A 26,700-nucleotide genomic window follows, 5' to 3' on the forward strand; every position below is an offset into this window, starting at 1 on the left:
TATGTGGAGTTTCATTGTTACACATTGTAAGAATGACTAAAAATATCTTTGCTTTTTAGTAGATTTTATTTGGTAGTAGTTTTCAGTATATGCCAAGATACAAGTGGGTTGATTTGCAGCTTAAAAATGCATGCTAAGCTGGAGTACAAAATCTAACATACTAATTGTTTAGCAAAGGAGGTGTCTTTGAGCTTTTATCCCTGCATTGAGGACAAACTGGGGAATTCAGCTTTACAAGAACAGGTTACAGACATTGGTGTTAGAGCAAGACCTAAAGAGAAAAGTGACACAGCTGCCCTGAATGACAGGGATATCTGGCCTTGTACAATTAATAGCCAAGGACATGGATTGTCATCTAAGGTACACCTCAAAATATTATTTTAGCCTCAGAAACATGGTTTATGCATGCTGATCTTATTTTTGTCCCTGTTAACGTGCTTCGGATGTATTTGTTACCTATTGTTGAATGTTTCCATTTGCCCAGCTTATCTGTATCTACCTGTCCTTTCACTGAACTCATTTTCTTTACCTAGAGTTGTTTTCTTTGTTTAACAGCATTCTCTTTTCAAGTGTCAATACTGGTAGAGAAAATAATACTTGTAACATCTAACTACATCAGCTGTACAGAAGGTGTTTTGACGGAGTGATAGATGACCCTTCCAAATTCTCTGTTCTCTTTCAAGGAAAGCATGTTGTAAATTGGGCTTTCAGACGCTTGTCACAGTAATTTCAGAAATTTTTGGGGAAAAAATGAATCGGGGGGTTAGATGTCACTTGTTCCATGTTTTTTGTAATAGATTTTCATAAAAATCTCTGCTTGGAAGTTGAAGGTCAGAATGTCTTGGAGTCTAGAATTTGATATGTTTGTAGGTTTTCTACAGCTTTGTCTTCATTTCTGATTTAAAAAAATAAAATAGGCATTTTTTATAAATCAAACATTTAAATGTTTTGTCAAGCTTATCATTTTAATCGTAGACCTAAACCTGAGAAGTTTGTTTTTTAATGAACACTGGCAAATCTGGTACTTCATGGATTAAAGCTTAGGTTACTAATTAGGTGTGTGAGACTCAAGAGACCCAGAGTTTTTCCCTTTCCTCCCTCCATTCCTTCCCTTGTTGATTTCATTGTGCCTCTACTCTGCTTTATACACTCAAAAACTTAGCAGGAAAGTTTAGTGTCAGTTGCAGCGCATGTTTTAGTGATGCTTTTCTGAGAAGCTGAGAATTCGAGATGTGTTCTCCTCCCTTATCTGCTGGGAAGCTGTGTTCCGTGGTACCCAGAACATGTTAATAAAATACCTATTCTGACTTTCAGTGCTGAGTTTGTTTTGCATTTAGAGAATTTTGTATTTTAGGAACTCAGCACTATGTGGATAGATGATGCTTTTAAGACAGGAATTCATAAGTATTTGAAGAGAATATTGCTAAGGAAAAAGGCAAAATTTTCCATGTTTTTATCTGCATAGTGTAATAATCAAACTTAAACAGGAGCGGGATCTTTACCTGTGGGATGTCTCCCTGAAATACGTAATTTGCAGATAATTCCTGAAAAAAAAAAGAGGCAAATTTCCAATTATTAATTAGGATAGTAAGAGGAAAGTAATTTTTTTCCTAATGTATTTTAACTGTACAACAAGCTTTCATTCCTTCAGTTTATTTCTATATGGTTGAAAATAGAGAGGGGTTTGTGCATGTCTTGTCTTGAAATTGGTTTGCCAAAGTCTGGGTGGGGTAGTTGAGTAGCTGTTGCAAAAATGTAGCGTGCAAAACTAAATACACACTACAGAATCACAGAATGGCTTGGCTTGGAAGGGACCTTAAAGGTTATCTAACTCCAACCCCACTGCTGTAGGCAGGGAAGTAGGTTAGAGAAGAATAACTACGCAAAATTTTCTGCTTAAAATGTAGGGATTTTATGTTAGTAAATCAATCTAGATCTTGTATTATATGTAACTCCATGATACCACACCTTATGTTGCTTAGCTTTAGCAGTCTTATAAATGTATGTACTCTGTTGTGAATTTATGATTCAAAGGATGGAGGGATGCTTGGCTTAGTCTTTGGGACGTGCTAGGTGGCTGACGGGATTTCTAAAGAAAACTTTACCCCAGGAGTGGTAGGCATATCTTGGTGGTACAGTTTTCTTCCTGTTCAGTCTAAAATTCTTAGACTGAAAATGTTTCACCTTTCAGGTAGCCCATTTCACTTGCACCAGGCTGTTTGATTCTATTTAAGTCCTGCTTTTGAAAGCAGTGGTACTTTCCAAGTAAATTGTTATGGTTATGGCAGTGCTCTTCTGTATCTTTCAGGCCAGAGATCCTCAACAGGAAGCTAAGGAGGAGCTGGAAAACTTGAAGAAGCAGCATGATTTATTGAAAAGGATGCTACAACAGCAGGAACAATTGAAGGCTCTTCAAGGAAGACAAGCAGCTCTTCTTGCTTTGCAGCATAAAGCAGAGCAAGCGATTGCTGTCATGGATGATTCTGGTATGTGGAATGACAGTATCTGTCATAGCTATGGTAGTGTGCTGATTAAATCATTAAAGCTGCAATTGTGGAATACATTTATAATCTTTAAAATCTTACTGCAAAGTCTCTATTTATGAAAAAAATGACTAATACTGTAAAATAATATGTCAATTAAAAAACATGCAGTTGATTTCTGTGGCTTACTTGTAAAATTCTAAATGTGTGTTGTTTTTCCCTAAGAACTGGTCTACCAGCTCAGATTAGGAGTCTGCCTTTTCTGTCACTCCATATATCTTGGCCATAGGCAGTCTGAGGATTTTATTTTATTTTATTTTTCTTGTTTCTGTTTTTGTTTTGCTTTTTTTTTAACGGGTGGTTGCTTGACAGTTTAATAGCCGTTGATAGACAAAGGGTTTATTCAATAAAAGGAGGACATTGCTAAAGCAGTACATAAGCAAATACGGAACTAGAACTCTAAAATTCATTGCCCTGTGTATTTTGAGGTGGCTCTCACAATAGTGTGCCGCCATTATGTTACAACCTTCAGTTGAAAAACATTCTTCTAATCAGTTTTCATACACGCCCAACTTTTTAAAAGCTATCTTTAGAACAGAGACTTCTCTGTTATGTTCTTAAAGGTTGCCAGCAGAGTTATGTTTTCTCAAATGCTCAATTCTGAAAGGTCATAGTTGTTGTAAGCGCCATTGATGTGTGAGTTATCTTATGTTGTTCTTTGTTGCGGGTTAGTCCTTTTAGCTTATAATAAGAAAATAATTTTTTTTTTTGCATATGATACCCTTCCTCTACATCTCCACAAATCGTGTTTTTTGTTTTCCTTGCAAATGAGGTAGATCACAGTTGTGTGCAATCCTAGGGAATGATGTTTTTGTTCTGAGTAACTTCATGTTCAGACCACGTTACTGTTCTTCTTGTTTTTTATAAGATTATATGTTATTTATTATATTATTTATTTATTAGATTACATGTTATTTATTATACAAGATATATAAATACGTCTTGTTCTTTGTTCTTCTTGTTACCTCTTCCCCATAAAAGCTGTCATTAGGCTTCATTAGAGGGCTACGTGGAACAGCAGTTCTTATTACAGTTGGCTTTTGTATTCAGTATAACTTAATTTGTAGGGAATACAAGCATTGATATCTGTATTTTATGACAAGTCCAAGTTTCCGTGTTCTGATGAGCTCCTCTTTCTGTTCTCTTTTCCTGTTCTTGATTAGATACGCTATGGGACAGCAGGTAGAACTAGCTAGGAAAATGAGATTTTATTGTAGGAAGAGAAGCAGAGAAGCTGGTAGAGAGCTTGTAGAAAGCTACTACAGGAACAAAAGTAGCAAGCTGCTTTAAAGGGATTTTCTTGCTTCTTTCTAAAATGGCTCCCAGTAACTGTTTTTCTCCTATGTGCTGTACTGCAGTAGATCTGTGGTGGAATCTTCTCTCTCCACTTTCCTCAGAATAAACAAAGCTCTATTCACAAAGTGGGTAGAAAATAGGATTGCTTATGATAAATTAGGACTTTGTTGTTGTTATTTTTATTTATGTAGTATTTCCAGTGATGTCACCCTTACTAAGTTTCTTACTGCTATTTGTGTTGACTTACTTAAAGCCGTAAAATATACCAGAATTGTAGGGCAGAAAATAGGTTCAAATTCAGTGTAGGGCAAAATAACTTGCTAAATGTTTTTGTATTTGAGAATAGCAGAACTTTATTGTGACCAGAGCAGATAATAAAGTCATGATCTATGGGGAAAAATAAATATTTATGCTTGGTTGTCTAATGAAGTATTGATTTATATCTGGAAAGAAAGGAGTTGTTTGAGCCTCTGAACTGTCAGTTCCATATCTTAGTACTGTTATAGCCTGAGCTTTCAAGGAGGAAAACATTTGTGCTTTTTTTTTTCGGTAAAGGTTTTTCAAGGATGAAACCTTGAGACTTTGCAGCTGTAAAAGTTACAATTTAAATCAAGATGAAAGCTTGGTGTGCTGTTTAATATTTTAAGGAAGTAAATTAAATGCAATATGCTTTAATTTATCTCTACTGGGTAAAAGAAGTAATTTAATATTAGTAATTGTTTTTTACAAACAAAATGTTTCCATCAACCTGCAGCAATTTGGTTATATTTGTTTTGCTGACCTTTTTTTGCAAAACAGAGTTCTAATTTATAGTCTTTTTTCTATATCCTTTTCATGAAGGAGCTGTAAGTTGACTTGCAAGGGAAATAATCTTTCAAAGTTAAAGTTGTTGGGAAGGCCACAGCATTAAAAGTAAATGCTGCTGTTTTAAAAGGCAGAATATTGTAATGCTTGTTAAACCAGGCATTTTCATCAAATGGCCTTTTATTTCTTTGCTGTAAACAAGCACTAACGTTTTTCCTCCTTTATCTGCATGCTCAGTTGTAACAGAGACTACAGGTAGTGTTTCAGGAGTAAGTCTCACATCAGAACTGAATGAAGAATTAAATGACTTAATTCAACGCTTTCATAACCAGCTGCACGATTCTCAGGTCAGTTCTTGCATCGCGCTTTAAGTTCTACCGTTGTCTGTTTTTCTTACTATTTTGAACATTAATTAAAATGTTTGTCTTACATATTTGTATTCATCTACTGGTGGAATAATTAGGGCTCTTCCAAATCTGAAAACTCAGCATCGTTGTGTTCCTAAGGGTTATCTAAGACTGATCTATCCTTTCTGTCTCACGGTTCTCCATGAAAGTCCAAAGAAATAATTTCAATACTGCTGTATAACGATAAATAAACTTAATACATAATTGGGATATCATGAGACTGTTTTCAGTATCATTTTCACTTTATTATAATGTTCTTTGTTCTGTTGTTGAGCCTAGCAAGCCTATAAGAGGGCTTTTAGTTTCTAACAATATATTTTGCTTTTTCGTGTGGTACTTTTGAATAAAACAAAGTTACTCTTTTTAGACACAGTCTGTGCCAGACAATAGAAGGCAAGCAGAAAGTCTTTCACTTACCAGAGAGATTTCACAAAGCCGAAACTCCTCAGTGTCAGAACACCTGTCAGATGAGAAGGCACAGCTTTTTAACAAGATGCGGATGTTGCAGGGTAAAAAGCAAAAAATGGATAAACTGTTAGGAGAACTTCACACACTTCGTGACCAACATCTAAATAACTCCTCTTGTAAGTAAACATAAGCAGAATTCTCTCTCTTCAAAACTACAGTTGATTAAATACGTTTGTAAGGTGGTCTTTCAATTTGTGACTGGATAATGAATTGTCAATATAGTAGGTGATCAAGCTGTGATGGAGCAGTGTTATGTAACTGGTTTTTAATGCAGTAAAAGTTTCAGGCTTGATGGAGAGCTTGACAAGCACAAATGAGTGTTTTTGCTAGTAGCACTTATTGTAGCATTATTACAGTTGACTAGTGAGGTTGTGATGACTGGATTTCTTTCTTCAAGGCTTGTCAGTGATACTTCTGACTCCTGGAGCATCCCACATGAACTTTCTGTACTGTATCACAGTACAGAATTTATGTACTCTCTACTTCTGAGTACAGAGTTAAGAGCTCTATGGCAAGATCAGGTTTGACTTTTTCTGCTGTTCAAGGAACTTCTCATCCACTAATCAATAGGAACTTGGATTACGGGTCACACCAGAGAAGCTCAGCTGTCTGAATGGATTAGATTTTTCTGTTTTGTTTCTTAGATGACTTTCCTATCCTTAAAGCCTTCATGTGGGCCTACTACTTGTTACAACTTTCTACTTCTATCTTCACATTTACCCTGGTGAAGCTTTGTTCTATAGCTAGAAATTACTGAGGGATGATACTGTGTAGTCTGATGAACATTAAGAAATGAGCATGCTCCTATAGAAGGGCAGACGGGTTTGATAGTTACATTACTGTAACCCTTTCTTCCTACATGCATTTAAATGAATGTATTTGGATATGATTTTAAGTAGCTGGACAAAGCAAACATCAGATCTCAAGGCCATTTCTAAAGCATATGGATACAAGAGCTTAAGAGTTTAAAAAAAAAAAAAAAAAGCTAGAAGTTTTTTATTATGTTGAAACACAAAAGCAATTCATCCACAAATTAGCCCTTAAAAGTAGTCCTAGGGCAGACTGACAGCGCGAAAGCTTCTGCTTTGAAGTTTGATACATAGCTAAAGAGAGCTGACTTAAGTATTGTTTACAGAAGCTGCCTGTTACTTTCTGATGGTGTTGCCTTTCATGAAACTTAAGACAGAAGTTCTTGTTCTTTTAAGAGAGGTGTTAACTGCTGCTTTGTATGTTGATATTTTCTGTAGTTACATTTGAAAGTAATTCAGATGGGCGAGTTCCTTTTTGCAGGTTGTTCTTATGATATATATGTCTTTTCTGTAGTTTTTCCTGCTTCAGGTTCTCCTCAGAGGAGTATTGACCAAAGAAGTACAACTTCAGCTGCTTCTGCTCCTATAGGAGTGGTAACTGTTGTCAATGGTGAATCAAATAGTCTGGCATCTGCTCCCTATCCTCCTGATACCCTGGCTTCTCAGAACGAGAGTGAAGAGGATGACAACTTAAATCCAACAGAAAAGCTTCAGTAAAAGTTCTTTAATATTTTTTCCATAATCTGCTTCAGTGATTTTGAGTGTTAAGTTCTAGGTTGTTTATAGTAAGTTCTGTGTTAAGAAACTTCATATTTTAATGTACCCGATTTAGTATCATGGACTACTTAGGTGGTCATGGATAGTAAAATGAGTGCTCAACTTTAAGCAGAAATTGCTTACAGCTAGGAAAATTACAGTAAATTTCAAGAACTATAAATATGTCTATGTATTTTTCATTGGTTTAGTTAATAAAACAAAACTTTTTTTTTTCTCCTCAGGAAGCTAAATGAGGTTCGTAAGAGGCTGAATGAATTGCGTGAGTTAGTTCACTACTACGAACAAACATCTGATATGATGACAGATGCTGTGAATGAAAACACTAAGGAAGAGGAAGAAACAGAAGAGTCAGAAAGTGATTCTGAACATGGGGATCCACAGCCTGTTACAAATATTAGGTTATCATAATTTTTGTTGTTCTAAATCTTTGTAGGCAACTTGTTACAGTTATCCTGAAGCAATACAAGATTTTAATCAACCAGAAGCAATTAATTCTGTGGTTACGTTAACTTATTTACATTAATATTTACATTCACTTTTCAAAAATTTTAATTTGAAGTAGCTTTCTTGTATAGATTAGTAATAATCTTGTACTACAGCAAATGTAGGTTAATTTGTACATTTAGAAAATCATTATAAGGAATTAAAAAATCTGTAATCACTCTAGATTTAAGGGCTCAAATGTGTATGAAATTCCATTAGAAGATTAACAGGCCTGGATCTAGAAAAACAGAATAGAAACAACCTGCAGGGTATAGATGCATTTGAGTGTGCACTGAGGATCTTCACTGTGCAGAAATAAATACTAATTTGGCTATGAATCATGTAAAGCTTTTGGTGAAGATGTACACGTTGAAATCCTCTTGTAAGCTGATGTTGTAAATGCAGCAGGGTGATTTGTAGTTGCTTCTGATTGTTTTGAAAACAGACTGTTGGAGAAATTCTGAACAGCAGGACTAATTTTAGAAGGAAATTTTAGGAGGGATTGACTTGTTTTTTTATTACAAAGGATTGGGAAAATAGGCACATTTTTATAAAAGCCAGTTAATAAAATGGCTGAAGTAAAATTCCATCAATGCCAGTTCTTAAAAAGCTAACATAAGTAATGCATTTTACCCTAGAAATCCTCAAGGAATCACTAGCTGGAGTGAAATAAATAGCAACTCAAACGTGCAGTGTGGAACTAATAACAGAGATGGAAGACATCTTAATACAGACTGTGAAATAAATAACCGATCTGCTGCTAATATAAGGACTCTAAAAATGTCTTCTGCTCTAGGTATGTTCTATTTTTTTTTTTAATAATTTCAGTTTAGTTTTGATATCCATGTGATGTTTTGTGGGAGAACTACGTTTGAGCAAAATGTTAAGTCAGCAGTTCAGTAATATGTCCTTAGTACTGTTTTGTTTCCTCCCATCTGCACACCTCCAGACTGCCATAATAGGGAGGATGACAAAGAGACTGACCTACCACAAGGTGAAGATGATGAAGTGGAAGAAGATAGAGCTAGTGAAGATTCCATACCTAGTCACAGAAGCAGCCTGGGTGATGCTGCAGATGCTGAGTTTGAGCAGAAGATTAATAGGCTCATAGCTGCAAAGCAGAAACTCAGGCAGTTACAAAACCTTGCTGCTATGGTGCAGGTACTTTTTAAATATAAATCCATGTACGAAAATATAACTTTCATTCATTATTTCACGTAACATATGAGTTTGAATAAGGGAGAAACTCTTGCTTAGCTTACTATTTATAATATGCGTTATTAGGCTGGGGAAAGGAGACACTGATTTGTCTGAGGTTGATGCTTCTCAATTTCAAATCTGTAATTTTCCTGAGGGGCACTAAACTAAGACAAGAATGGCCTTAATAGTTAACTTTAGCACTGGATTATTAAAAACAAAACAAAAAGGCATCGTGTGTGTGTTGATCTACATTTTTAAGCTTTTAATGAATATTCATCAATTTTAGTTCTGGAATCCTAGGTTTTGCAGTGTTGTTTCATTTGGGAAAAATGAATTTTTTTGATTAAAATCTTCAACATGTTGTAACATGTTTGAGTGGGATTGGGGGGATATTTTTTTTTAAGACTCTCAAGGGCCAGCTGTGAATTAACTGTTTTAATTTAAATGTCTCACTAATTTTCATGATTTATATTAAAAAGAGCTTTTCGCAAATCTAATGTCTCTATGGAAACCTTACATCTAAGCACCATCTAATCTTATGTCTGCACAGATTTGTATGAGAGACAGGGAAAGTTTTATGTGAGAACTCTAAAATCAATCTGAGTGAGAATGTTTTATAATAGCAACAGTGTAGATAGTATATAGCTATTTCAAGATTATACTGCTGTCAGAAAATTCTCAGCATCTGCATTAGGCTTGTTTTTTTATGATCCCTACAGAGATGTTAGCTACATAGTGGTATAAATCAGAATTAGAGATAATACACCAGCGTTTAAAAAATAGCAAGTCTTCAATCTTTCCCTCATATTTATGAGGTTTGCATCTTTGCAATCAGTAATAGTACTGTAGGCTTGTATGGCTGTGTCATGCTGGGGAAAAAAAAAAGAAGCAGTGGCTATAGCTCTGTATTTTCAGATTCACTTGAGAGCTATGAATACAAAAATTTGCAAAAAAAAAAAAAAAAAAAGTGGAATAGAGAACCATGATTTAAGGTATCTTTAAGTCAGGATGACATAAAGGTAACCTCTCTGTTTATCATTTGAACTAAAGGTAAAACTGTATAGACTGTTTAGTTTAGAATAAAATAATTTAGTTTGACAAACTGAACTTTTTTTGTGTATCAATTTGAAAATAGTCTGACTACCTTTCTAACACCCTTTCAGGATGACGATCCAGAACCTCAAGCACCAGCTGCAAATGCATCTAATATGGGTGACTTGTTTTTGGGTGAGATGGAAGAGACAAAGCAACAACCAAATAATGTCCGAGCTAGTACCAATAAGATGCAAAAAGACGTAGGACTGAATGAAAAAGCAAGGTATATCTTTGCTTGATGATAGTAGAATCGTGCTTTAAGTTATGTCTTGTCAAATAAAATGTGGGTAACTTAATTATACAGGGAGAAATTCTATGAAGCTAAACTTCAGCAGCAGCAACAGGAACTTAAGCAGTTACAAGAAGAAAGAAGAAAGCTGATAGAAATTCAAGAAAAAATTCAAGTGCTACAGAAAGCTTGTCCTGACCTTCAAGTAGGTAGAATTTCTTTGTTTCCTTAAGCTGTTCAGCAGTGAAATGTACTTTTCAAACTGTCTTTTTTCCAAATATAATAATTGGATTAAAAAACTTACAGTTGGTACCAGTCATATTATATTATAAGAAGTTGGATTTCTAAAACTAAAAAAGAGCTCTAGTTATCTAGTTCCTTTGTAGGCTCTTGCTCAGTGATTGCTGTATCAAGCTCTTGTTTTGCTGCTGTTGGTCCTCAAAAGTTGCACAGCCTAATTTCAGGTCTTCAAAAGTGGAGAACCTTCTAGTTTATTGTTAGACTGAAATTTGTCTATCTGCTGTACCTAGCTAGTCTCTGCGTTTTCGATTTTGTCATTTCAGGTTCTGGTATTGTGAAACAATTTTGTGTCTCATAAACGTGATCAAAATCTTGTACTTGCAGTTGTACTCCAAATGAATTGAACAGTACTGTACTGTTTTCATGTTCTTTGAAGATGTTTTTCTATTAAGTGAGCAGTAAATGGTCAATACTGTGCATCTACAGCATTATATAATGCTATATTACATAAAAAGAATTTTTGTTGCTTTCTCTTAAATAAGTATTTAAGGGGCTTTCAAATCAAGGTTCTCACTGAATACTAATTATGCTATTTCAAGAAGCCTGAAGTGTTTTGGGTGTTAACAGTGGATAAGTTTTTAGAAAGTTAGTCTTTTGCTTTCTCTTTCAGTTGTCAGCTGGCCTGGGTAACTGCCCAGCAAATAGGCAAACTTCACCAGCAGCCTCAACTCCAGCCATGAATGAGTGCAACATGGCTGGCAAGCCTTTACTTGACTTTGATGAATCTGTACCAGTTGGCAATGAGGTATTTCATACTTGATATTTTTAGACTTAAAAAAGAGGGGATGCTTAAAAAGGAAAAAAGTTCTAGGTAGCTTGGACACATTTTTGAGTACTTTGTTTGGAGAGTAGAGTAGTAGCTAGTTTAATAAAGTGTGGAAAGAAGTAAATAATGACCTGAACTAGCAAAAGATCTTTGCCCAAAGGTAGCAGTTGTTGAATGTTAATGGGGAAGTTCAATGAATTTTAAATTTATGCTTTGAGCATTTGATAGGGCATATGACAGGCAAGTCATCTGTGAAGGAAATTATAGCAGTATTTGAAATTTACTGTATGTTTTGCATACTTTTTCCTCTCTTCCCCCCAAATTCATCTTAATTACAGATCTGGGTATTATCCTGTCTTTTGATCTGAAAATTATGGTAGTACGTGTAGATGTGGAGGAAGATATTGTTTCCAGTGGGACTAGACATCAGAAACAATTATCTGAAAAATACCTTTTTTTAAGTGACGTTCTCTGACATCATCAGCATTCCTCATAAATTTCACTTTAACAACTTAGATGAGGCTGAATGAGAAACGCGTGTTCTGTTATCATTAAAAAAAGCTGCACGTTGCTTCCTCAAAAGGAGGACTTCAGAATTTGTCTTCCAGATGAGCATTATAGGATAACTTGTCTCATGTTGTTAAAAATAAAATAAAATAAAATAAACTGAGTTATTTTGTTTTGTTTACACTTGAATGCCGTCCTTTTTATTGGAAACAGTTATGGTCTGAGATGAGAAGACATGAGATTCTGAGAGAAGAGTTGCGACGGAGAAGAAAGCAACTTGAAGCTTTAATGGCTGAACATCAGAGGAAGAGAGAGCTGGCAGAAACAATATCTACTGTTGCTGCCTCTGTTAAAAGTGAGGGATCAGAAGCTCAGCATACTCCACAGCAAAGCAGGACAGAAAAGTAAGAACATGAATCACTCTTTGTAACAGTCAGTGGGCGCTTCTGTTTAGCGAGGTTTCGATCTTGAGGCATTCCTGATTTTTGTCTGAGCATTGTCAGAGCATGATATAATAGAGCAGTAAATTATTTTCTTGATTTCTAAAGTGACTGTTAGTTGGCAGCTTGCCCTGTTTGTGGGTTTTCCCAGCATATTCAATCTCCGTTGCTCACCAGAAGAGAGGAGAGAGAAATGTGTGCCAAATGCTCAGTTTCCTCATCTTTACACCACTTGCAGTGGTAGTAATTTTCCAGTTATTTTACTCAACACTATTGGAAGAATACCAGCTTCATCTGTGCTAGTGAGATAATGTTTAAATGATTTTAAATGATTTTTTTCCAGTTTGATTAATTGATAGACTTGTAATTGGCAAGAGATCATTTTAATATTTTGTCATAAATTGAGGAAATACTCCTCTCACAAACAGCCCTCTTTTTCCCAATATTTAGTAGGACAATGGCTACCTGGGGAGGCTCTACCCAGTGTGCACTAGATGAAGAGGATGGAGATGAAGATTATCTCTCTGATGGACTTGATCAGGCAGAGGAGGAGGAAGAAGATGCGTCAAGTTCGAATGACAGTTTCTCTGTTTATCCCAATAACCACGTACCAGAAAACATGTATTTTCTTAAAGAAAACAAGGATAGGTGGGTGGCATTGTTTGTTGGTCTGATGCTTGTCTGGGCGTATTTGGGAGGGGTGGAAGAAGCATTGCATCAAAAAGGCACCCTAGTGCAACCAAGTGGAATTTCTTCTTACTTGCTGCTGAGTTGTTTGCAGTGGCACTTTTGTCTTATCCTCTGTAGTTACAGAGGATAAGACAATGACTAACCTAGATTGTCTTCTGTTTCCACACTATTGTTGTCTGCCATTCAGTTCTCCGGTTGTGTTGCATTGTATTTCCCTACATTGCCTTGTTATTTTAAGCACCATAGTGGAAGATAATCTGTATCAAAATTTTTGCTGTGATATTCTTCAGTCTTTTCAAAATAAAATATTCTCAGAATTAAAAAACAGTTCTTAAACTTTTGCTTCTGTTTTCTGGCTTTTGCAGCACTGAAAACTATTTCTTAGCTATTTTTTAATTAACATGAACGTTTTTAACTCTTGCTTACCTGATTGATTTCATTAATAATCTGTGTGAGCTGTAATGAAAATGCCACATAAAAAGTAGTGTGCACGTTCAATTGCTTTCCTCTTTTTGATAACAAAACAACTGTAATGAATACTAATGTATAAGGCCTGTTTAGAAGCAATCAACATAATACAGTAAGATGTCAGAGGCACAGCTTCTATTTTCATCTGTGAATCTATGGTAAATCAATACTGGACAATACTAAAAAAAGATCCAGAAACATCCTCAGCAGTTGTGTTTGTTTTTGACAGTGGTGGCTGTTACTTTGTTTGTTTGTTTTTACAACTGCAATGTAATTCAAATAACAGAAGTGTCATTAAAGGGAAAGATTTGAAACGTCAGCTTCTGTATTCATTCTTCCTTTCTGCCCCATCCCTCCCTTAGGTGGAAAAATGTCCGTCCTTTTTCAGCAGATGGGAATTACCGTCCATTGTCTAAAACCAGGCAGCAGCAAAATGTCAGTATGCGACGTCAGGAGAACCTTCGGTGGATGTCTGAAGTTTCTTATGTGGAAGAAAAAGAACAATGGCAAGAACAGATCAATCAGTTGAAGAAACAACTTGAATTTAGTGTCAGCATTTGTCAGACCTTGATGCAGGACCAGCAGGTAGGCATGAAGAGTTAATTCACCATTCTGACTCTATTTTTTTTTTATGCATTCTTTCCAGCAATAACTTCTGGCTTTGGTAACTCTGTCCCTGTCATGTATTTTATTTCCACAGGCACTCTCCTGTCTTCTACAGACTTTGCTTACAGGCCCTTACAGTATGATGCCCAATAATGTTGCATCTTCACAAGTACATCTTATCATGCATCAGTTAAACCAGTGTTATACTCAGCTGACTTGGCAGCAGAATAATGTTCAGAGGTTTGTCTGTATTTTGAAATACTTCAGTAATTTGTAATACTTTGTAATTTGAAATACTTCGGTAATAGAGAATACGAGATTAGAGATAATGGTTAAATAAGAGACTACTGAGCATCTGAATCAATGCAACCTGTTGAAATTATATACTTTTTTGAGTGTTCTAGTAGCTTTGAGATGGTTCTTTTTGAATAATCATCAGTGAAGAGATGCAAATATTGACATCTTTACTGAAAACCTATTGCAATAGCTTTATTGGGCTTTTTGATATAAAATTGCTTCCTTGAATGTTGCTTTTATGGCTTCAGTTTTTGCTAGACTACCCAGCAGGATTATGAATTCTAATGGCTATAGAAAGATGGTGGGGAAAACTTGCTTTGCTTGGGGTTGTCAGTCAGAATTTTTACTAAATTGTACTTGACTCGGACATGCTACTTTTACCTCTTGAAAAATGATCGTGTTTTTAAACATAACTATCAAGTTATGTCACTTCATGGCAGGAAATGTCAAGATCTTCATCCTTGCTTTGTATTTGATAAGTGACATGTATTTACTGTTTCTTTCGTGTAATACTTTAATGACAATTGCTTCAAGTATTTTTGCATCTTGCGTTGTTTCTATTTAATTTTCCTACTTATTTTTTTGTTGAGTGAATTTCTTGTCATTCTTGCAAGGATGTTTAACTGCTGTGGACATGACCACTAGTACAGAGCGGTTGATTTTAAATTGTGCTTGTCACTCAGGATTAAGTAAGTTATTTTTTGACTAGCTAAATGGAGAAGCACTTCACGTGCATACTGAAAACATAGTTTACGCATATTAACTTGTGATGGTTATATGGGGCAGGTGAAATAATAAGAATCTGAGATTACTCAGTATAATTCAGTTTTCTTTTAGACTGACCATCAAAGGCAATCTTAGTGGTTCTTATGTCTAATGCTAGAGTTACTGTTGGGTCAAGGAATTTCAATTCAAGAACTCATCATATTATTATAGTTGAGCTCTGTAAGCATGGTTGCATTTTTAGTATGGTGTTGTCATTCCATAATGCAAGTATCCTATTGATTTATTTCGATCAAATTATTCTCTTGTGCTGTTTAAGCTTTGAGATGTTTTTTCCCCAAGTGCCTATTTTTTCTTGTTTTCAAGGTTGAAACAAATGTTAAACGATCTCATGCGCCAGCAAGAACAACAACAGTGTCAAGAGAAGCCTTCAAGAAAGGAGAGAGGCAGTAGTGCACCACCACCTCCATCACCTGTTTGCTGTCCGTTCAGCTTTCCTCCACAGCCTGTGAACCTGTTTAACATACCAGGATTTACCAATTTTTCTCCCTTTGTTCCAGGTGAGTGTTACCACAACTGTGAAAAAGTGAATTTTAAAAATTTGTTGCCTCACTTAATTGAAACCTTAATGTGAACTTGCTGGAACTTTGTGGCTTCAAGTTCTTAAATGGTACTTGAATGAGCAGAAGTTTCTCACTTCTTGGTATTTCAGTACTTGTTATGGTTTGAAATACTTGTAAATAATGTGTTACTGTTGTTTGCATCAGATGTATAGAGTGTTGACTTGGATACAGTGTTCCAAATTTCATCACCAAATCTTTTACCACTGAATTTGAAATTGGAAAATAGGTATTTTACTGTGTTCTTTTTTTAAAAAAAAAAAAATAAAAAATTGCAGGTTTTTAAAAAACAAAACAAAACAAACAACAAAAAAAACTAATTCCTAAGTTGTCTTAAACAATAATGTGTTTTAGCTTTCTCAGAAAATGAGCATAAATACAGTTGGTAGCTTTCAGAGTCTCAGGTCTATTTTCTGTTTTAGCATATTTTAAATAATACAAAGTCTGCACAGAAGAGTAGTTATGTTCAATTTGCTACTGCTTTGAAGATTCTGAAGTTGAAATAAGTGTTATGTCATCTTTGACCCTGTGAATACTTGTACTGTTGGAATTTTTGTGTCAGTTTGGTCACTGAAGAACTGATAGTCTTCATTCTCAGAACTCTGGTGTGGGTTGCTTTTGGAACTTGTAATTTTTACCTTTGCTTGTAGGTGTGAGTATTCTTAAAATACTTTTTTCTGTACAGTGATGGGATTGTAATGGCATGTGTGGCATCTAGTGATGTTTGGAACCTGCACTTAAGATAAGTCCTCATTTATGCAGTGTTTTCAGGATGAGAGAAGTTTTTGCTTACTTTTCTGCCGAATTTTTCATAGAATGATTTGGGTTGGAAGGGACCTTAAAGTCCACCCAGTCCCAAACTCCCACCAGACCAGGATGCCCAAGGCCCCATCCAGCCTGGCCTTGAGCACCTCCAGGGATGGGGCATCCACAGCTTCTCTGGACAAATTGTGCCGGTGCTCACTGACCAATTGGTTTGTTCCAAAATTTTATGGTGCTGTAAAATGTCTCAGATTTGCACAGACAAATGATGTAGTACCTTCTAACATTCTTGTTTACTTCGTAGGTATTAACTACGTTCCAGTGTTTCCTTCTGGATTTGGAGACTGTGCACACAATGGTTCCCCACACAGCAGTGAGCAGCAGCAACATCCTGTAGATCATAATGCTTCTGGGAAAACTGAGTATATGGCGTTCCCCAAACCTTTTGAAAGTAGTCCCTCTAACGGAGCAGAAAAAACAAGGTATCGATTGCAACAGTGCCACTTTCCTTTAAGTGGTCTCATCACTCCCCATTCCAGCCTCACAGGACTTAAGGGCATTCATCATTCTTTCAGGGAATATAATGAAAACAAGTGATTTACAAGACGAGCTTTAATTTTGCAGTTTCAAGGGGTTTTTGTGCATTTTTTTCAGTTTTTTTTTCCCCTGTATATTAGTTAATGTATCACTTTATGAATGTTTTAAGCTTTACTTCAGCATTGGAATAGCTTTTGGATGCAAAAATAAGTGGAGGAAGACTTCTCTGTCTTGAACATGAGCAGTCTTGAAATGACAAGGGGAGATGAGTAAATTCAGTGGCTTTTTTTTTATGCTACAGTAGTGAATGTTGTTTTAAGACTATTTTGTCCTATAATACTACTTGCATACAACATAAAGTGCATAACTATATTCAGGTTGAAATCAGTGAGAAATGTGAATTTCTTCAGATGTTGGTTTTCAGTTTGGTAGGGTTCTTGCTACTTTTTTTTTTTTTTTTTTTTAAGTAGTGTTCAGTTGATGACTAGTAGCTAGGGCAGACAGCTTCTTCCATAATTCAAGTTATGTATTTGCTTGGTAATACCTGCTGAGAATATCTGAGAGATTATGTTGTAATATGTTGTACTGTTTCTTTTGGATGGAAGGAGTCACAGACAACCTGAAGAGGAAGTGGAAAAAAGATCGACTTGGCTTAATGATAGCCAAGAAATGAAAAAAGATGATCCATCTCACCTGAAAGCGGGTTTTCCAGTTTCAGTACAAAACGTTGCTTCTGGTCATAAAAATCAGTCTGATATGAGCAGGAGAAGAGACTTTGAGGAGGAGTCTTTGGAAAGTTTTAGTAGCATGCCTGATCCAGTAGACCCAACTACTGTGACAAAGACATTTAAATCCAGAAAAGCATCAGCACAAGCAAGCTTGGCATCAAAAGATAAAACACCCAAATTGAAGAATAAGAGAAAGAGTTCTCAGCTGAAAGGCAGAATCAAAAATACTGGTAGGTTGTAAAATAATCTTGATTCATGTTGTGTTTGCCATGGTGTATGTGAACTCTACATTACAGAGAATTTATTCTCCATAAATGTTTTCTGTAATACGTTCTTGAAATAAATGTTACTGAACTAAGAATTGATTTCACATGCTTTCTGAGCATTTCAGTAAATGAAAAGCATAAATTATTGGGAACCATGATTTGAATGCACAGTGGATACAGATTTATTAAGATACGGAATAAGTGGCCTGGAGAATCTTCCTCTTCATTAGGTCTTCATGTTCAAATTGAACAACTTGATGAAAGAGGTACTTCAGTGAAATGCAGAATTAGCTGAATGTAGTTACTGAGAGGGACAGTACTACTGCAGTCATCGAGGATTTAGTGCTGCTGTTTCACTTCAGTGAACAGAGGAAAACCTGAAACAACATTGGTGTTTTGCATCTTTGAGATTGTCCTTGAACCTATTTAAAACAGTGATAAAACATTGTAAGCTTTTTTTAAATTCCCTTTCCATTCCCTCCCACAAGGTTATGAAAGTGCAAGCGCTTCTAGTGTGTGTGAACCCTGCAAAAGCAATAAAAGCAAACACTCTGAAGAGGTTGTTCATGCAAAGGTGTTCAGCAAAAGGAATCGGGAACAATTAGAAAAAATAATTAAATACAGTAGATCTACAGAAATGTCTTCAGGTATTGTTTTCTGAGTTTTAATAGTTATGGTCATGTGAACTTTGTATAAACGGTCTCCTTAGTTGCTAGTATATTATTTAAAATCAATGTATTATCACAAGACAATAATACACTTTAGCATGTGGATTTGGCTTTTTAATTTCTAAAGATTCTGTAAACAAAAGCATGTAACAGATGGGTATTGACTACTGTTGGGTGTTCTCTGTAGATTAGGTACTTGATTACAGCTTGTTTCTAATTTATTTTTAATGTGAAACAAAAACCTAGTCAACCAAAAACCTCACTAATTTCCTGGTATTTCTATGGAAAGTGATAATTGCACAACAGATGCAACTTTGTTTAGCATTTTAATTACATCCTGTACTGCATGCATGTTTTCTTTCTGTCCATGCTTAAAGGAGCTCTATCAAATATCATTCAAATTAAATCTTATAACATTGCATAATCCCTTACATTTTTGCCATCTGCACTGCTTTTCTTGCGTCTATATCATAAAAATATTCTTTTTTGTGTCTTCTTAGGTTCTGCCAGTACCTTGTTTTGTTTGAAAGATGCAGATATGTTAGTTGTTGCAGCACGATGTGCAGCTTTGTCAATGTAGCTGTGTCCACACTGAGAGCTGTTTATTAGTGTGTATATATAAAATAAACTCTTACCAGTTAAGTTTTCACAATAAGCAGCTTTGACGTGATTTGGATGATTAAGCAGTTTTCCTCCTGCTGTTTTGTATAGACCCTGTCTTTATTTCTGGTGCGCATTTTTGTGTTTATCACTGTCTATCCCCACTTTCCTACAGCACATGCTAGGAGAATTCTGCAGCAGTCTAACAGAAATGCATGCATTGAAGTGCCAGGTAATGCATTCACTGCTTAGCTTCAACGATGTCCTCTTACTTCTTTTTTTTTTTTTTCCTCCTCTTAGCTTTGATCCTACAGCTCAGACTGTTTAGCAGATGTTCAAAACTAGGTGTTGCAGCACCTTCTTTATAAACGAGGCAAGAGAACTTGTAGTTTGCACGATATGTAACAACACATACTACTTTAAATTGTGGTTGTGGATAATGTTGATCATGTTCTTGGTCAGTCACAATTATGAGTGGAAAATACACAGGTAGACTCTACAACAAAAATGAATTTCAGTGGACATTTTTGGTATATGTAAAAGCTGCTATTATATTTTAGTTATGACAAAGGGAAGCAATTTCTGAGGGCTTATTGCAGGTTGAAAAAGCTTGCCTCTATGCTTAAAAATTCTGGTAAACTATTTGCAGTAACAATAGCTGTATAACTGATAACTTCATTAACTTGAATACTAACAAATATGCATCTGTTAAACTCAGCTGAGTTGTTTTAAAATGTAACTTTTTTTTTCCCATTCAACTCTTGTCCAAATATGTGTGTAATAATTTAGAAGTTGCAATATAAGGACAATCCCTTTAATTTTCAAAGGGTTAGTAGTCTTACTAGGAATCACATTGTCGTCTTGTGTCTATGTAATTGGGCTTAAGGGTAGGAGGTTTTATGTAAGCCTTGGTAATGTATGCGAATGTAGGATTTATGCTTGTGTGGGGAGGGGTGGCTGAATTCAGTCTAGAATCTCCTTCATGTTCTTGATTATCCCTTGCAAAAATAGAGAATATTTATATATGCTTGAGGCCTTTGGTTGTCTTGTTTTGTATATGTTAAAAGTTGATTTTCAGTATTGAATACTTGTTCTGAAAGCAACATTGTGTTGTGTGTAATGTTCTGTTTAATAAGGAATTCTTTATAAAAATATTTGATAGTAAGAACAAAACCTTTTCTACACGAATGTTTTATATTTTGTACCTAAAGGATCGAGTAATTATTTCAGCATGTTCAAATCTTTGTTGCCTTCAGGAGATGAATAAACTTTAAGAAAGCAGCTATGTAATGGAATCTACAGTGATTGAAGTCTAACTTGCTTATGTAACACGGTTTTCTTTCATTTGGATGTCAAGAACTTAATGAGTTCTGTTTTTTTCTCCTACAGAAACTGGTAGCGATCTTTCTATGTTTGAAGCTTTGCGGGACACAATTTATTCAGAAGTTGCAACTCTTATTTCTCAAAATGAGTCTCGTCCCCACTTTCTAATTGAACTTTTCCATGAGCTACAACTGTTAAACACAGATTACCTAAGACAAAGGGCTCTATACGCTTTACAGGTATGCACAGAATTTCGGATCTTATGTATGAATTGAACAAATCTAAATACTCTTTTTTTTATACAGTATAGAGTTTATCTTTTCCAGGATATAGTGACAAGACATTTATCTGAGAACAATGAGAAAGGCAAATGTACAAAATCGCTGAATTCCGCAACATGGATAGCATCTAACTCTGAACTCACTCCCAGTGAAAGCCTTGCTTCTACAGATGATGTAAGTTTTAATTTCAAGTTCAGAAGCTCATTTACTGTCAGCTTTTCCTGTATTTTCAATTTACATGCATATTGGGTACAGAAATAATCATAGTAGTGGCTGAATTTGTCAAAAACTAATAAACATTCTAAAATTCTGAATGAAGGTATGCAAGAGAAGCTTCGTGCAGAAGTGATTAGACATGGAAGGATTCTTTACACAGAAAATTAGTGATGTGATAGGGAGGAACAGAACACAGAGGGGATATGAAGGGAATAAATGTGATACTGATGCTCAAAAATAGCTAATACCCACCCTCATGTGAATAAAGTCAGGTGAGTACTGATCACACACACAAGGTTCTCAAGCAATTTTTGAATTTTTGTATTTAAGAAACTACTGATGCCTCTGCTTACCTTCTTATGTGTTTATAGTTAAGTATTTGGAGAAGAAAAAAAAACATGCTAGAATTATCTGACTGGGGCAAAACCCTTGCTTTCAGGATACAAACCTGTTACACCGCCTGGTGACAACCCTTAATACCACAGCATGTGCCTGAAAAGAATTGCTCACTCATTCTCACATCTGTGAGAGTATGGTGCAGTTATGCTCTGTATTCAGCTGATTGATGTTTTTTAGGAAACTTTTGACAAGAACTTCCCTACAGAAGCATGCCAAGACTGTGAACCAAATGATGCAGACAATGGGAGTACTATGTCTACATCTTCTCATTTTGAACCCTTTGCCACAGATGACCTGGGTAAGAATGATGTGATTTACAACATTGCAAGTATTATTCCTTCATGTGCTCTCCAAAAATGCCTGCAATCGTGAACTCTTATATAGCGCACTTCTTTTTGATATAATATGTAACTACATGTTTTTTATTACAAAACTTGGAGCAATTAGCCACTTGTGAAACACTTTGAGTTGATCAAAGTGTATGTTAAAAAAAAAATAAATATATAACCGCAATTATGTGTAAACTTAAAAACCTATGGCTTTGAACTAATTTGTATCTGTTTACTTGTCTATCCATTGAAAACTTTATTTAGATTAAAAGGTGTTTTTATTCTAAATATAGGCAACACAGTGATTCACTTAGATCAAGCTTTGGCTAGGATGAGGGAATATGAGCGTATGAAAATTGAAGCTGAAAGTACCCTTGACTCTGAGGGCTGCTCTAGTAATTTTCAGGGTGCTACTGCTGCTAAATTAGAAGGTATGCACATATGTACATATTTTGCTTAGTTTTAGAAAATAATTATTCTAAATATCAAGAATAATTTAATTGGCTGACTTGCTTTCCTCTTCGTTTATATTGAAAACTTAGCAAAGCTTCATAGAATCTTAACATACTTAAGCAAATTTTTGATTTACTTTAAAAGAAGAAAATGTATCTTTTGAAAATGATATTTCTCAAATAGTAATGTTGAATGACTTAGACGTGTGCTCTATTTTAACAAGGTCCAAGCACCAGTGAATGTCTTTCTGCACCACAGTCAAGTGAAGCTTCTGCTGTTCCATGTCCTCGCATAGATACTCAGCAGCTTGACCGGCAGATTAAAGCCATTATGAAAGAGGTCATTCCTTTTCTGAAGGTAAGAATTCTTTTCAGGAACATCTGAAGAATTAGGAGAATAAGACAAGCTCTACACTTGCATAGAAGAATATTGTTACTATTGAATTAGTAGAAAAGGTGAAAGCCTTTCTGTGTTTAAGACAATAAAAGTAGATTTCAATTAATAATACTTCTTTTTACCGTTCGAAAGCAAACTTATTTGCTTGCACTTTGTTGAACATGTGTGAATGTGTTTCAGTACTTGAAGAGTAGATCCAAAATAATAGATTTATTTTGTAATGGGTTTGTAAAAAATAACTTTAAGTTGTTATTAAGATAAGTTTACCATCAAATATCTTTCAAGTTTCCATTTTATTTAAAATGGGTAGCACATCTTAGGAACAGCTGCCAATATGTACAAAGTTGCAGATACTGCTGAGAATGAAGTAAGGATTAAATACTCCACTGAAAGATTCTGTGGAGATTTTAATGGGAAGAAGAAATGGTAAAGTTTCTAGATTGCGTAAGGTTGGTGGACTTTGGTTTCAAGAACAGGGATTTCTTTGTTTGGAGCTGACTCAATCATATAGAAATGTTTGGAAGTGTATTTCTGAAGTATTTGCTCAGAAAAACTGAAAATTCTAACCGAACTGCTACATACGATTTAACTTGAGATATTTTTTGAAAAATAGTTGTTGTTGTTGATTAACATTAATTCTTCATGCTTACAACTATCTTTAAAGTTCTGGAGAACTTGTGAACTTCTGTCTATACAGAAGAGAAATGTAATTCTTTAAAGAAGGAAGAATAATCACAGTTAATTCTTTGCAAGGTTAAGGAACAGAGAATGTTGAGTTGTAAGATGAGCAGAGAATGTTGAGTTGTAAAATGCGTAAGTCATCTCCATTCAGTTCAACTTCCCTTTTATAATATGACCAGTGTGTAGGCTTAGGTTTGTGTGATAAGGTGCTTAGTTGATATTAGTTGCAATTTTAAAAACTCTATATGACTGACATGCCACCACCTCACTGCATGAGGGCTTCTGTTTTGTTTGCAGTTTTAAAGAAGCCTACAGCAGTAGGTATCTTACGGTACACTTTCATACACATGTAACACAGTAATACAGTTGTTCAAATGGTACAAGATGACACATACATCCAGTATGTTAGTATGTATTGGACATGTAAGTGAGATAGTTTGTGTGTCATGGTGGATCAGTCATTAATGAGGTATGGTATCTGCTATAGTTGTGTTCCAGTTTAGTTTGTGAGGGAAGCTAGAACCTAAGCAATCTATTTCTGCAGTAAGATTCCTTGAGTGCATTTTTTTTTTTTTAATAAATTAATTTCAATATTTGAGATGAGGGCTGACTCTCTTTTAGTGGTAACTAAGCTCATCTTGTAACATTTAGGAACACATGGATGAAGTATGCTCTTCTCAATTGCTGACATCAGTAAGACGTATGGTCTTGACTCTTACACAACAGAATGATGAAAGTAAAGAATTTGTGAAGTTCTTTCATAAGCAACTCGGCAGTATACTTCAGGTTAGTAGCTTTTCAATATTGTTTTGCAATACTATATTGCAATTCAGATAATCAGCTAAAAGCAGATTCCCAAAAGCAATATTTTACAACTCTGGTGATAGCCCTTGTGATTTTCTGAAAATCAGTAATTACTGTTTTCTTTTTTTCTACAAACATGAAGATTGAATCAGTAATCTGATAAGTTCTGTTTTATGGTACTAGAGATTCTACATGAAAGCTGTTTAACACACTAAACTTGTTTATAATAGTTTGTAATTTTATTTTTAATACTTAAGTAATTTTGAGAGTTAAGAATATGACAAGTACTTAGTCTTTGAAGTTTGAAAGTTTGTTTCAAAAACTGAAGTATTTCTCTTCATAGGATTCACTGGCAAAATTTGCTGGTAGAAAACTAAAAGATTGTGGGGAAGATCTTCTTGTGGAGATTTCTGAGGTGTTATTTAATGAATTAGCCTTCTTTAAACTCATGCAAGACTTGGACAGCAACAGTATTTCTGTAAAGCAGAGGTGTAAAAGAAAAATAGAAACAACTGAAGAGATACAGTCTTATGCTAAAGAGGTTAGTTTTATTTATTTTTAATTTAGCTTTTCTAAATTTCGTAGATGTCTGTATTTCCTAAACTTGTTTGATTAACTTAGTTTTATATGTTGTATATATGGGTGGTGGTTGTGGTGTGGTTTTTCTGTGTGGTCATAATTTATTGATTCTCTGCTACAGATGTCTAGTTGTGTAGACTTTATAAATGGGAAATGTAATTTAATGGTTATATGTGCACATCAGGCAGAATAGTCAAGTGATGAAATAATATTAATATCTGGGGCCATCAAGTAGTCAAGTATTTCGACATACAGGTGTCCTGGCTCATTGTGTTTTCAGCTATTCCTACAGGTTTCCTTGTGGTAGCTTATTAAGGCACCAGCTTTTTATAACACTGTTACAGCTAGGTATTCTTCAAACAGTTGGCTTGTTGGCATATGTACCATCTATGTCTTCCTGGCATTAGGGTAAAAAAAAAAATATATGTACACATGTATCTTTGAAAATATGTGAGATTGTACTACGTATTCTACTCTAACAATGCAGTTTTTAGTTGCTTTTGTCACCCTTTACAGTATTAAACATGTTTTGTGACTTTTTCTATTGCAATCCTGCAGTTTTTACAAACGTAACTTTTTTTTAGTAAGGCAAACTGCTTACAAACGAAATGCTAAAAGAGCTCTTGTTCATATAACTCTTAACTTAATTGTGTATCTACCTCGGTGTTTCTTCTTGTGTAGTCCTTTCAGCTTTCTTTTAGAAATACAAATAGAAAAAAAAATAATCTATAAAGTCATTCATACTTTAAAATGACAACAGAAGATACTGTGAATCTGTCCTCAACTATGAACTTGTGGTTTTAGCCATAGCATCAACTTAATTTCAGTATACCTCAACTTAGATGTGCCGGTACTGTAGCTAGTGTGAAACTGGCTCCTTTACAAGCAGCTCCACAGTCTAAGAGATGATCTGAATTGAGAGAGATTTGGATATGATTTCCTGTGTTATCTGAAGTGGGTCATTGGATCCTCTTACATAAAGGATTGGTTTATACCATGCCATAAGAATGCATGGAGCCAAATTAGATCTGTCGTTTTGTCTCATCTCCTGGTGGAAGTCAGTGAATTTGGGTTAAAGTTCAGTGTCTGTGTTGTTGCTGAGACATAAATTCAGATTCAGTGGGGGCTGAGGTGAGCCAGAACTGGTAGGTCCTGGATATTTTGTACAGATCATACAAATATCTCTATATAATCTTCTCATAGCTTTCAGATCCAGGATCCTGATACAGGCACATCTGATTTTACTCCATTTTGTGACTGTCTTGAGTTCAGTAAACTAACTGGTTTTAGATTCCGTGCTGAAAAACACAGCTCTTTTCTTTGATTAGAGGTGGCATACCTAATTCTATAGGTTAAGTAAGATTCAACAACAGTCTAGAGAAATAGCCTGTGTACACATGCTTTTTAAAAGAAAAAGGTGTAGCATACTTCTTGCAATATTTTGCAACTCTAAAATTGTGAAGACATCTGTGCAAGTATCTCATAGTCTAGAATTCCCCGTGGCTTACCACAGTTAGCCAGATAGCAGTTCTCGGGAAGACTGCATTTCAGGCAGCCTTCCATGAAGCCTTAGTTTGGTTCAGTATTTCAAACTTATTTCAGTGTAGAATTGAAGACAGTTTGTGTTTCTTCTAGGCAAAAAAAGGTCTCCAGGTGGATGTTTGTTCATCTGCTGAAGATGTCGATGAGGACAAAGTATGTTTACGCTTCTCAACTGTCTTTATTCATCAGATAATTTCACAGATGATTTAGGCTTACTGTTTCCTATCATATAAATCCAGTAGCTGTAAGCTGCCCGTTTCTTAGTGTTTATAAATTCATTAAACATCTTGTTTTTTTTTCCTATGTTGTTTCTAGTGATTTACTTTATCAAAGTAAATTATAACTTCCCTTTGGTAATTTGAGTTGCCAGTCTGGAAAATAAGTATAAAAAAAGTCTTAATCAGTAAGTCTCTGTTATCATATGCCTTCAGTAACATAACTTGGATATTGGTTCGTTAGTTGTTCTGGTTTTTATTCCATTTACTACTGCAAAACCATTGTCAGTGTAAACACTGATGAATTTCTTACAAAACAGTATCTTGTTATCTTTCAACAAGTGCGGTAAGGTTAGCAAAGACAGCATTAAACATACTTTTCTTATTTACTGG

General features: G+C 35.2%; 1 protein-coding gene across 8 annotated transcripts in view; it reads left to right on the forward strand.

Moving 5' to 3' along the window:
* PCM1 (pericentriolar material 1) overlaps positions 1-26,700 on the forward strand; it is a 41,932-nt gene that overhangs the window by 7,528 nt on the left and 7,704 nt on the right. For 3 of the 8 annotated variants that reach the window (XM_032186258.1, XM_032186264.1, XM_032186259.1), the window contains 27 exons: positions 2,309-2,486; positions 4,881-4,990; positions 5,418-5,634; positions 6,842-7,040; positions 7,326-7,502; positions 8,226-8,383; positions 8,537-8,748; positions 9,951-10,105; positions 10,187-10,316; positions 11,022-11,156; positions 11,898-12,088; positions 12,575-12,772; positions 13,645-13,867; positions 13,983-14,128; positions 15,275-15,468; positions 16,595-16,772; positions 17,433-17,785; positions 18,310-18,468; positions 19,265-19,321; positions 20,479-20,651; positions 20,739-20,867; positions 21,486-21,606; positions 21,931-22,068; positions 22,314-22,447; positions 23,819-23,953; positions 24,315-24,512; positions 26,186-26,245. In XM_032186258.1, the coding sequence (XP_032042149.1) occupies positions 2,309-2,486; positions 4,881-4,990; positions 5,418-5,634; positions 6,842-7,040; positions 7,326-7,502; positions 8,226-8,383; positions 8,537-8,748; positions 9,951-10,105; positions 10,187-10,316; positions 11,022-11,156; positions 11,898-12,088; positions 12,575-12,772; positions 13,645-13,867; positions 13,983-14,128; positions 15,275-15,468; positions 16,595-16,772; positions 17,433-17,785; positions 18,310-18,468; positions 19,265-19,321; positions 20,479-20,651; positions 20,739-20,867; positions 21,486-21,606; positions 21,931-22,068; positions 22,314-22,447; positions 23,819-23,953; positions 24,315-24,512; positions 26,186-26,245 (4,458 nt within the window). The remainder of the gene's footprint in view (positions 1-2,308; positions 2,487-4,880; positions 4,991-5,417; positions 5,635-6,841; positions 7,041-7,325; positions 7,503-8,225; positions 8,384-8,536; positions 8,749-9,950; positions 10,106-10,186; positions 10,317-11,021; positions 11,157-11,897; positions 12,089-12,574; positions 12,773-13,644; positions 13,868-13,982; positions 14,129-15,274; positions 15,469-16,594; positions 16,773-17,432; positions 17,786-18,309; positions 18,469-19,264; positions 19,322-20,478; positions 20,652-20,738; positions 20,868-21,485; positions 21,607-21,930; positions 22,069-22,313; positions 22,448-23,818; positions 23,954-24,314; positions 24,513-26,185; positions 26,246-26,700) is intronic. The other 5 variants (XM_032186262.1, XM_032186265.1, XM_032186261.1 and 2 more) reach the window with 4 other exon arrangements.

This window comes from Aythya fuligula, chromosome 4, assembly GCF_009819795.1.
Source record: "Aythya fuligula isolate bAytFul2 chromosome 4, bAytFul2.pri, whole genome shotgun sequence".
Lineage (NCBI taxonomy): Eukaryota > Metazoa > Chordata > Aves > Anseriformes > Anatidae > Aythya > Aythya fuligula.